Genomic DNA, 12,036 nt, shown 5'->3' with positions numbered 1-12,036 from the left:
CTGCATTCAAAATGACAAGCCCTTCACTGTGGCCCTGCTGAAGGAAGGTCTCTGGCTTGCGTCGTGGCCGGGAGCGCCCAGCGTGGTATATCCCTCGCTTGGGGCCGTGCCCCCCTGCCCCTGGGGGGTGCTTGCGGCGCGGTGCCCGCCGTCGAGGCCGATTCCCGTCGCGGCCGGCAGTCGCACCGGCAGAGGGAGCTCCGGCCGCGTCCTCCGAGCAGGGCCCGGGAGTACCCGCTGCTCCGGCGGCTGGGGGTGGCGGCTCCCCCCTCCCACCCCGCTCTGAGAGCTCCTGTTCGGGATCTTGCCCCCGCCCAGCCCAGGGGTGACCTGCTCCGGAAGGGGTGGTCCCTGGTGGGGAGCTGGAGGTGACCCACATGCGCCGAGCCCGGTGCCAGCGGTGGGGGATATGGGGAGAAGCTGCCCGGAGCCCTGCAGCAGGGCGAGGGTCTCGGGCAGGGCAGCAACGAGGAGCGGGGCCGCGGCGCTCTGACACCAGGGCTACCGGGGACTGCAGCTGGCGTGCGCTCCCGGTACCGGTTACTGCTGCCCCTCGGCACCTTGGGGCCGGCGGGCCCCCCGCAGGAAGGGTCGAACCGGCGCGGCACCCCCTCCCCGTCTCCTCTCTTTGCCTCTCGCCGACCTCCCTCCCAGTGCTGCAGCGCGTCCCACCGGACTCTGCCTCCGTCTAACGCAGCGCAGGGCTTCCCCCTCCCTCCCGCCTCCAGTGCTCGGCGCTGCAGCTCCCCCTTGATCCGTCCCCTCTCCCGCATCCCCACAGCCGGGGGCAACTGGGCCCGATCCGTGTGCCCCGTCCAGCCCCGCCGGGGAACCGTGCCTGCCCGTCCAGCTGTGCTGCCCGGACGGACACAGGCGGCAGCCAATGGGAAGGCGCAGAGGGGCCGGGGGCGAGCTCCCATTGGCCGCTTGGGGAGGAGGAGCCGGGACTTGAAGTTGGAGTGAGGGATCCAGCTGTGCCGAGCGCTCGGCTCGGCGCGGCCGCCCGCGGGAGCATCCTCCGCCGCCGCCCGTCCCCGGGGCACCGGGCAGCATCCCCCGCCCCGGGCAGATGTTGGGGTGCGGAGGGGGCAGGCAGAGCCGCTAAGGCGGCCCGGCCCCGCTGGTGGGGGGCCAGCAACCGGCAGCGGGGGCCGCCCGGCAGCCGCCTCCTCCCTGCCCGCGGCTCGCCCGGCTCGGGCCCCCCGGAGGCACGGCGAGGAGGAGCTACGGAGCCCGCAGACGGCAGGGCAGGGCGAGGGGGGCGGCCCGGCCCCGGCGGGGGGCTAGGCAGCGGCTCGCCCGGCCATGCCACCCCGGCGCTGAAGCCGCCCCGCCGCAGCCCCCAGCCCCCCGGCCCCGCCATGGCCGCACCCCTCTAGGCGCCCCACCGGCTCGCCCCGCGTCGTCCCGGCTCCCCCCGGGGCCGCCGGCCGGAGGATGGACGAGGATGGACCGCGAGCGGCCGAGGAGGAGCCGGAGCCGGGCAAAGCCAAGACTTTCATCCGCCTTAATGACCTGTCCGGGGCCGGGGGCTGCCCGGGGCCGGGGGACAGGGAAGCGGGCAGCGGCGACTCGGAGGCGGAGGCGCTGCCTTACCCGGCGCTGGCCCCCGTCGTCTTCTTCTACCTGAGCCAGGACAGCCGGCCGCGGAGCTGGTGCCTCCGGCTGGTCTGTAACCCGTATCCTTTGCAGGTGCTCGGCGCCGAGGTAAGCCCCGCGGGCCCGCCCCCCCCCAAGCTCCGGAGCCGCGGGCAGGGCTGGGGGCACCTCCCGGCTGGAGCCCGCTGGATGATGGGGAAGGAGCCGGGTATGGGGGGAACCCATCACCCTCCGACCCCGGGGTGGGTTCGCGCAGTGCTCGGCCGGGAAGTTTTCCGGCTGTTGCTGGGTGCGGGGCTCCCCTGCCGCCGGCCGCCCCGCCGCGATGCCCCTCGGCTCCCGCGGGCTCAGCCGCGCCGCTCCGCGGGGAATGGAGGGGGAGCCCCGGGCAGCCCTTCCTCCTGCGGTGTCCCCAATCCCCCCCCCCCCGGCACACCGAGGGCCCCCAACCCCATCTCCCTGCCTTGCAGAACAGTTCTTCCTCCCTGACCCTGTTTCTCGCCCATTTTAGGCTCCCCGGTCCTTTCCGCGAGGGTTTTAAGAGGGGTGCAGTGTGGGGGGAGGCAGTGGTGTTGGGGGGTTTGGTTTGCTGCCCGGCTTCAGGGTCCCTAAATAATTCACGGCGTGCGAGGCCAGCCTAAGGGTTCACTCTCTGCAGTCCCTTGGGAGATGCTTGGAGGGGGTCCGGCAGGATGGGGAGCATGGTCCTCAGGACATGCATTGACCGAGGGTTTCTCAGGTCCTAGGGTGAGCTGTGACCCTGCAAAGGCATCTGGTCTGCTTCCAAAGTCCCTGTGCTCCAGCACAGGCCGTGTCCGAGCTGCATTATTCAAGTTTAAGCTTTGAAAAGCAGAGAGAGAGAAAAAAAAAAGAATAGAAAAGACAATAGAAAAAAAATGCTTCTTGCAACGGTCTTGGTGCCTTTAAAGCCTCGTTAGAGTTGACTTGCAACCAGCACACGGTTTGTAGCATCGCAAGTGTTTTACCATCCCCAAACTCTGGTTCCATTTATTATTTGCAGGAGCAAAAAGCCGAAATGAAATAAAGCAAAGCAAAGCGATGTGGCTTCCAGCAGGGGCTGGTGCGGGAGAGGCAGCCACTGCCTGGCCCAACGGGAAGTTCCCGGGTCTGTGCCGCTCTGCCTGTGCGAAGGCAGGCGAGTACGGATGGGCAGCAAACCCACATCTGGAGTGGGAGAGGCTGTGCGGTGGCGGGGAGGACATGTTACATGGTAGAGCGGGCCAGAATATCCTGTGCGAGTCCTCCTCCGCTCCTGGTGTGTGGGAACTGTTAGGAATTGCATCTCGGCTGAGGCTGGTGTGCCCGGGAAGAGCGGTGAGGGTCTGCCGGAGTTGTGAATGTTGTTTTACTTGAGTGTCGCCAATAATTTGGCTGATGAACAGGCTGCCTTCTTTCCTAAAATGTCCCCCAGGAGGGGAAAACCCAAGATTTATCTTCCCCATCTCATCCCCATGCTCCCATGTTCCCCCAAATCTCTTTCACACCCGTTCAAAGCTGCGTCTATTTAAGCATCTTAGGAAATCTTGCAACTTTGCGAAGCCTTCTGTTCTGGGAAGAAATATTAATGACAGGCTGCAAGTCAGTGTGTTCTTATTGCCTCTATGACTGATAATATTTATGATTGCTCATTTAAATATGTTATCAAGTCTCTCCCCCCCCCCCCCCCCCTTCCTAATGATGTTGTTTTGAAGCAGGTGTTATCACCTGCATGTTTTTAATAGCTTTCAGCAAAACGCCCCACCCCAGTAATGGTTTAAAATGTGTTTTCTCCTCCGGGGCTGCAAATACAAGCAGATTAACTTTTCTTCTTGGAAAATAAGGGGTATTGTGAGTACCTGCAAGCACCGCTGCAGAAGGGGATGAGCGTTAGGTGCAGCCCCGCAAGCTGGGATTTTCCTTGGCGCTAATTTTCCACTCCTTACCATAAAGAAAGGCACTTGCTGTGAGCCATGAGGGATGATGTCTGTGGGTCTCCCAGTCGTGTGTCTGCAGGCAGCTGCTTGTTTTCAGGGTCACTGACCCAGAACTGGGGAAGTGTATGTAAAAACGGCACCAAATAAAAGGCAGTTCAGCCTAGAGATGAGAGGCACGCAGTGGCCAGCTTGGTACCCATATTGCATCCCATCACTCACTGGGATGTTCAGCAGAGCTCTCTGCAGCTCAAGTGCCAGGGCTGAGCCCGTTGCTTGTTCGTATTTATTACTTCTGTTTAGTGCGGTGGGACTGTATAAAGTGGCCTTTTTCAGGCTGTAATCTTCCAGGGATCATACTCTGGTGCTAAAACAGCATAATCACATTGCTGGTAAGTCTTCGTTGCCACCAGCTGCCCTGAGAGCAGTGCCAGAGCTCACATGGATGGTGAATCCTGCCTCAATCCCGTGGGATTCAGGGCTTTTGCTGACTTCTGCTCTCTCCCAGGTGGTTTTCACCTTTCTACCAGTGATACTGACTGCCTCTGAGGAAATGGAATGGGAGGGCTCTTGTTTGAGCTGTGCTGTGGAGATGCACAGCGTTGCTGGCTCGGCAAAGCAGGTTTGCGGTGCTCTAATCTGGTTGATAAACTTTGCTGCTGAGAAGGTGTTGGGAGCTGCTGGAGCTGCCTCTGGAGTGCTCATGCCCCTGGGGTGCAGCTGGTACTCCTGGGACACTGATCTCTGTCCATGTCCAGACAGCTTGTGTGACCATGGTAGCCGAAGCCAGGATGTGGGGTTAGGGACAGGGTGATGGTTGATGTGCCGAGTGTCCAGTAAGGATGCTGCCAAGGTGGTTTGTTGGGCTTTTCTTCCATGCTTCCATTCAGAGGATCCTTTGCTTGGGCCAGGGAGGTTTCTCCCTCGCTGTCTGATACAGATAGGAGGACCTGTACTGCTCTCCTGATCCTTCTCTCCCTTAGGGCTGGAAAGAAGTCACAAAGTTTGTCCTGATTGAGGTCTTTGAGTGAAAATCATTCTGAGGGCTGCGAGGACCCAGCAGGGATGAGCCTGGTTTCCCACCCACATTTCCCCAGCGGCTCTGGGATGAAAGGCTTTACCCTGGGCAAGGACAGCCTGGGTCAAAGGGAAGGAGCAGGGACATGGGTGGGATGTGTTTAATGGTCACAGCACTGGACCCATGGGCTGGGAAGGGCTGCAGCGACAGGCAGGGTGTCATGGTGTGCGTGCTGGCACTGCGAGGGGTAGCAGGCATCTCTCGGGGGGGGGGGAGATGAGGAGGCAAGCTAGTTGCTTGACTTTCGCTTACAGAAGAAAAGGACTGTGAAGGCTGGGAGGATGAAAGGCTGGAACAGGGTCTGCGCAAGGCTGCTTCCCTGATCAGAGGCAAGAAACGAGGCTATTTCTTGAGAGCTGAGGGGTGATTGAAGAGCGGGGATGGAGAAAGTGGGGAGGATGCTACTGCCTGGCGTTAAGAGCTCTGAACAGGAAAATAACAGTGTAACTGAAACGGCTTGTGATATCTATTGTAGTACTGAAATCTGCCTCTTCCCCCGCGCTGTGTCTGCCTGCAGAGCGCTGCTGCCTGGAGCAACGGGGGGCTGCAGAGCGCTGATGAAAGGTGCTGTGCTGGGGAAGATACCCCAGAATTGGTTGAAATCCCATTTTTTTTTCCCCTCCTGGTTCAGAGGGTGAAGGGCAGTGAGTGCCCTGGCTAGGAAGGGGGATTTGGGAAGCCCTAGGAGGAGTGCTCCTATCTTGCTTGGCTGCTCCACTGTATGGTCCCTGGGATTTGGGTGTTGGAAATGGTTTGAGAAACGCGTCTCTGACTAGTCACAGCAACCAGCCCTGCCTTTGGTCTGCATTAAAACCCAGAGGGCTCTTCCAGCAGCCACCTCGCATGGCTCCAGTCGCTTCCCATTAGGAAGTGGTGGATAATGAAAGACTCCTTCGTCAGGAACTGGTGAGTGCCTTCAGCTCTCTCTGGAAGTCATGGATCCACTCTTTCAGGGTCTCAAGCCAAGGCATAGCTGAGGTGTGTGCCAGGCTGGCTCATGGGATGCTGGAGCTGCTGCGCTGGAGCCCAGTGCAGCATGGAAGGCAGTACCGAGGGGGCCGGTCAGCCCGAGACCCTGAGCTCACCCCAGTCCAGCTCCCTGGAGGGGCACGTCCATGTGTCCCACTGCACCTGAGCAAGCAGCCTGCATGGTGGAGGCAGGAGCTGATCCCACTGATCTGTGCTGTGGTTTGGGCTTCCCAAGCCTTGTGGTGCTTCCTAATGGGAGATGCCCAGAGTGTGGGCAGTGGGTGAGCGGAGCCCCGGTCCCCTCCTGGGCTGTGGGGAGAGCTGGGTGCTGCATGTGCTGCTGTTAGAAGGGTTTAACTGCAGCACAGGATTAAAAACGTGTATTTTCCATTGTCAGAAGGGTGTGTTTTGAGGGGAGAGCGCACGCAGTGTCCTTTACACTTTGGTACATCCGTTCCCACCTCACTTTGGAGTTTAACAAAGCAAAAAGCTTCAATGTGAGAGGTTGGACCTGAAATGGATCTTTTTTTGGTTTAAAAGCCCCACAAAGGAGTCTGAATCTGTTTGGTTCACCTGTGTCTGATCCATGCCAGGGCTCCTGAACTTGTTTCTCTCCTGTGATCCGGTTCAATGGCTGGTCCCTTCAGGGCAGGTGGAAATGCTCTGTGTGTTCTTCTTCCCTGGCTCCTGCAGGGGAAATGAGGAACATGATTTCCCTGGCTGATTCCAGGCTGGAGGGGCTCCTGTAGCCCCTTGACCCTGCTTGGAACGGATCATCCTGCTGCTCCCCAGGTAATGGTGCATCCCTGGGCTCACACCAGCTCCTGTGTGAGCATCTTGGGGATAAACAGGACCCATAGCCTTGTAGCAAGGGCTGCAGGAGGATGCGGTGGCTATTTCCATCCTCATAGAAGACAAGTAACTGCAAAACCTCTTCCCTGCAGTTCAGGAGCTCAGTGGGAGCAGCGGGTGCTATTCACCTCCAGAGCTGGCTACAGCAGCCAGCATCTCTCTCATTGCTGCCTCTCCAGCAAACCAGGAGCCACTCGGTCCTCGTCTAGGTAACACACCACATGTCACCAGGGATCTCTGGATCCATCCATTGCCTGGCTGTGCCGGCAGCAAGGCGCTTCCTTTGCTCCCTGAGCGCGTGTGTGTTTTTCAAGGAGACTCTTCTGCGAATTCCCTCTTCCAGGCTGTTGTGTCACATCTGGAAGTTTGTGTAGGAGTTTATCCAAGTGCTTGGAGTACAGCGCAGCTTTTTCTCATTTAAAAATCATAGGCTGGCATTTTGAAGCGGGCTGAAGGATGGGGAGGGGGGGAGTGAAGGGGGGGGGGGGGGGGAGAGGGGAACTGTCTGCCAAAAAGGAGACTGGAGCAGAGGAATCGTAATGACTTCCAGAAGTTTTCTTTCTTTTCTTCCTTTCTTGCTTTCCCTCCCTCTCTCCCGGCACGCAGACAAAAGGCTCGGCCTCATGCAGTTCATGGTTATGTCATCCCAGCGCGGGGAGCCCCAGCCGGGAGGGGTGGCCCCGTCCTGCCTGGGGACCCTGCTCTGCTTGGGGACAGTTCTGCCTCGGCTCCTTGTAGGAAATCCGGAACAAGGGCTCCCATCTGGGGCTGTATCTTCTCATGTGGAGCCTGGGAGGGGATTGCAGTCTCTTCACAGCCCCCGGGACTAGGGGGGGAATGTAGGATGGGGCTGGACCACCCCAGCCGCTGCTCATCCGTGGGGCCGGTGTGTCTCCATGCAGAGTCGCTGCTCTCAACCTGATCCGCTCTTGTGCTCTCTCCCCCATTCAGTAGCACTGGGTGTTCGAGCTGGTCTGGAAATGCCCGGGATTTTATGATGCATAGAAAATGTTTTGCTTTCTTCTCCCCCCATATCCCCTGCAGATATTTTGGCGTCGTGCTCAAAAAAGCTTCTTTCCTATTTTTACTTTAAACTCCGTTTCACTCTTTTTTTTTTTTCCATGCAGAAAAGCCCAAGTGTTTGATTGCCCCAAGTTCCCTGCCCAGCTCTCAGCTCTCCTTTTCTTTCTCTACTCTTTTACTGGAAGCTGGGAGCAAAACCTTTGACCAAAATGAACCCCCCCTGATGGCTTATTTTCATTTGGATCATGGAATCGTTTTCACTTGGAAGAGGAGCCCCGGGGAGCCTTTTGCCCCCGGGCGGCTTTGCTGGCTGCTGTGGATGGGGAGCGGGGCCGTCCATGGGGAACCAGGGATGGAGCATCCGGAGTCAGGTTGGGAGGGCTTTGAAGCTTTGCTGTGGTTTGGAGGGGGTTGAATTTCCTCGTTAATTAGGAACCGAAGTGTTTCTGGGTTTGTTATGAGGCCAGATCGTGGCTTTCCCTTCCCTGGCGCCTGGGCTTTCCGCTGAGCGACCTAGATGTGAAATATTCCCTTTGGTTGGTGATGCACGCGGAGGTTTCCCCCAGCCTGGGTTTGCTTGGCTTTGGCTTTCACCAGCCTTGGCCTCTCACCCAGGAATCTGGCCTGGCGTGAAGAAATAGAGAAGAAAAGAAAGGAAATTCTCATGGTTTTATATAACAGAGTGAGTAATGACCGATCCTGCTTTGGGATGCTCTCACATCTGCTTCCTACAAAAGCCCCAGCAAAGAGGCTTCAAGCAGATGGAAAAAAGCACATTTTTCAGCCTGAATATTTGCTGAGAGGAACTTTGAGGCTGGAATTAGACGATCTTAAGGTCCTTTCCAACCTGAACTCTTCTATTTTATCTCTGTGACGGCTGCCATGTCGCTGGGTACTGCCGAACGGGAAGCAGGGTTTTGGGATTCCAGGACCAGCACGATGTGCCCAAGGTGCAGCATGGCCAGACAGGTCCCATGTGAGCTCCCAGCCAGGGACATGCTCACATATACGTGGGACAGGGATGTGCCCGTGACTCAACCCTCAGAAGTTCACCCGTTAGTCATAAGTTAACAGAAATTGTCGATGGGATTGGCTCCTGTGCCTGAAACACTGTTTTGGTTGGGATTTTTAACATGTTTCCTAAGTGGGACTGGCTCTTTGGTGACTCGTGGGGTTTTTGCCTCTTTAATTTTTTAGCCTTTCTTGTGACTTGTGTCCTCCCATCTTTCCTTCTCCCTCTGCTGGGATGCAAAACCCAGGGCGAGGGCAGGAGGGGGCCGAGAATGGGAACAAAATGCTCAAGCAGGTGATGGGCGAGTGTGGGAGCTTGGCACAGATGAGCTTATAAAAAAAAAAGGGGATTTATTTACTGTAATCCAGAGGGTAGCCCTACACTTACAGGGTTTCTGGTGCGAAGCATCCTCATATTTATCTCTAATTTGGGTCTTTTCCAAGAGATTTACCCCAGTGCATCCAATGAACCTGCCTCAAGATGCTCCAGGGCTGAAGGCCAACCCACAGCCGGCAGCGGTGGAGCTGGGCGAGGGGATGCTTGGGGATTCACCCACCTTGGCAGCCCATCTGCCCCGGGGTGGGGTGGTGGTGGTTTATGCCTTCAGGATTCCCTGTGATTCATAACTTAATCAGGTCAGGTTTAGCACTCGCTCCTCCTCCTGCAGAGCCCTCCCCTGCCCAGATGGTGACCAGGACTTGTTAATGATTTGTTAATTCAATTAGAAAGTGCTCGTTTAACCCGTGGCGAGGCTGCAGCTCCCTTCTGCAGGGCAGGGCTCGCCCCCATGCCTGCGACTCCCTCTGCCAAAACATTTATTTGGTGTTAAGCTGCCAGCCACGCTATGCAAATATAGATGTTAATCATGAATAAGGTTCATTTTTAGCTCTGGGTTGAGACTAGACTTGGGAAGAACCCGGCTCCAGGGAGGTGGTGGGAGCACTGCCTTGATGGGGTGCACAGCCCCCGGGGGCTGGGTTGGCTGCATCCTATGGGAGGGGAGCAAATGTCTTGGCTCTTGCTCAGCCCCGGGGTCTGCAGGAATAAAATGTTCCTTCTGCTGCGGATTGAATGAGGCTTTCAAGTGCATTTGATGGGCTGCACTTTAAACCAGCCTCCTCCGCATCCACACTAGCTGCTAATAGCGTGAAGCTTGGGTCTGGGCTGGCGGTCCCTGTGCCTGTGTTAGATGCAGAGTATCTCTGATTTGTGAACCATCATGTCTGGATAGCCTGGCTGGAGTAATTGTACCTTAACGGGAGAAAATAGAAACCCCAGTGAGAATGATGAATAACGGGGCCCTGATGCTCCATAGAATTAATGCTTATTTGGGCAGACAGGGAGGAGAGGAATTAAATTAATATCTGACTTGTAGCTGCTACTGTGTGTGGTTATTGACTTATCTTGCTTTGGAGGACCATAAATATCTCTTGGGGTATGCCCCTGAGACCATAATCTGCTCGGGGCTGCAGTGCAGATCTGTCTCTGATGCTCCTTCAGAGACTCAGCCTGACTTCTGGGGTCAAAAACCCAAATTCCTCTGACAAAGGACTTGGCCACATGTGGAGGGGAAAGTGTTTGCACTTTACTGTGAGTGTATGGCGTAAATCTTGAGGGCCTTTGCCTTGCATAAATCGCTTCATTGCTTGTAATCCCCTGGCCAGCTCGGTGCTGGAGAGCACAGGGCCTGATTTGACTTGGGGAAGAGGTGCAGGTGAAGCTCCTCGGCTCTGGAGTCAGGATGAATCACAAATGGAGCCTCATATTCTTGTCTGATCACTTTTTATCTTGTACCTGGGATTTTTGTCCCCCTTAGTCAGTTGTTTGGAGGATGACTTGCTGAGATAAGTTGAGGAGGTCTCGGTGTGCCCCTCAATAGCTCTGGAAAAGGGGTTTGGGTATCTATGAGCATGGGAAAAGGAATGAGATCTTCTCTTTCAGCCCCTGATGCCATGCAGATGCTCCAGTCTTGATGACCCAGTGGATGTGACACTCCAGGCACACAAGCAATGCTGACATAGGGTGCTGGACCTGTTGTAGCCATGTGTATGTGTGCACACATGGGGTCAGCAGCTTGGGAAGCTGATGGTGTGGGCCAGGCTGTCCTGTTGAGGCTGGGGCCAGTGCTGGCACATCCCTGGGTGGCTGAGCCATGGCAGTCTGTCCTCCTTCTAGCTAAGGCACGTGTTTCTTTTCCACCTCTTGGGATCCGTTTTATGTAAGGTGTAACTCGCTGCTTGCTTGACTCCCCTTATGGCAGCGTGTGTTGACCCCATTCTCCACCACAGCCCATGTCAGCAGAGAAGTCCCCAGGCCAGATGAACAGTGCTCCAAGCCCTCTCCATTGCCCCTTGCTCATTGCTTCAGCCCCTGTGCATGCCTTCCCTGGGTTAGGCATTGCCATGGGAGGGTATTTGTTAGGATGCTTCTATTGTACCCTGCCAGCCCATCCCTTAGGATGGAGCATGTTCTGCCCTCTCCCGCAGCCCTTTCCCTGGCCTCTGCCTCTCCAGCCACCAACACGCATCTCCCACGGGAGCAATATCCCCTGCTGTAGGCAAATTGAAACCCCTTCTTCTTCAGGAGCTGCTCCTGACAGCAACATAGGGAAATCCTGTTCTTTACCAGGCTGGAAAACAGCAGAGGAGCCCAAGGCCAGTGGAGGGTACCCACAGCGAGGGTGGAGACTCTTCTTCCTTCGCCTCAGTAAATGGGCTCTGGATGTTCAAATCTCGCAGCTGGGTTTTGGGCTTGGCTTTCTGCTGGGTTTTGTTTTCTCTTTGCCTGTAGCCCCATGATACCGCGTTGCCTGCTCTGGGAGCACAGAGGATTGGGCAAGTGGCGGTCAAGCTGCGAATGTGGTAGTGAACTGGGGGACAAAAGGATGTACCAAAAGCACTTTGCTGTGCTCCCCTCTTCTTCCCCTTCCCCCCTCCCCCTCTTTTATCTACCAAACACCTTGATTTTGCCATCCCTGTGTTTTTTACTATTGCCTGGGTTTTGCATCGGGGGCAGGATGGAGGTTGGGGGGTGTGTGTGTGTGTGTGCGCGATGAAGCTATTCGAGGAGTTGTGATCTCTGCATTTCATTTTGCAGTTCAGCTGGAAAGATCTCGTTTCCATATACACCCACACACAGCACAGCGAGAGAAAGCAGGCGAGGGAGCTGCTCAAGGGGATGGGACGGCGCGGGCACTCGGGAGCCGTTCCCTCGTTCGGAGTGGTCCATAGCCTTTATCTGAGTGCGGGAGATGGCATCCTCTGCCTCAACCCTGTACCTCAAAGGCCGTGCAGGTGCTTGGTTGCACTCATGGCTGCAGGGCAAAGGAGGAGTGGGAACAGCCAAGAGGAGCAAAGGTCCTTGAGCCTAGCAGTGGCTCTGAGAGCACCTGAGGGACTCCAGGGCAGTTGTAGTGTTGCACACAGTGTGTGTGTGTGTGTGTGTACATACACATGTACTCACCATGTATACGTACCCAGAGCCCAGGGCATGGCAGCATGGTGATGGGGCTGGCTTTTGCAATGGAAAAAGAGCAAAGGCACAGAAAGGAGTTGCAGATCTCCTCTCCCAGC

The 12,036-nt window shown here is 56.8% G+C and overlaps 1 protein-coding gene across 15 annotated transcripts in view; it reads left to right on the top strand.

The window, feature by feature from the left end:
- Positions 1–961: 961 nt before the first annotated feature.
- CACNA1G (calcium voltage-gated channel subunit alpha1 G) overlaps positions 962–12,036 on the top strand; it is a 140,897-nt gene continuing 129,822 nt past the window's right edge. For 11 of the 15 annotated variants that reach the window (XM_061455462.1, XM_061455460.1, XM_061455458.1 and 8 more), the window contains exon 1: positions 962–1,679. In XM_061455462.1, coding sequence (XP_061311446.1) covers positions 1,438–1,679 — 242 coding nt within the window. In that variant the 5' untranslated portion in view covers positions 962–1,437. The remainder of the gene's footprint in view (positions 1,680–12,036) is intronic. The other 4 variants (XM_061455461.1, XM_061455457.1, XM_061455465.1 and 1 more) reach the window with 1 other exon arrangement.

The sequence above is a fragment of the Pezoporus flaviventris genome, unplaced genomic scaffold (genome assembly GCF_033815535.1).
Source record: "Pezoporus flaviventris isolate CSIRO_AGI_PZ_B2104156 unplaced genomic scaffold, CSIRO_AGI_Pfla_v1 ptg000020l, whole genome shotgun sequence".
Taxonomy (NCBI): domain Eukaryota; kingdom Metazoa; phylum Chordata; class Aves; order Psittaciformes; family Psittacidae; genus Pezoporus; species Pezoporus flaviventris.
The sequence above is the reverse complement of the archived record's forward strand: the minus strand, read 5'-3'. Positions and strand labels throughout refer to the sequence as shown.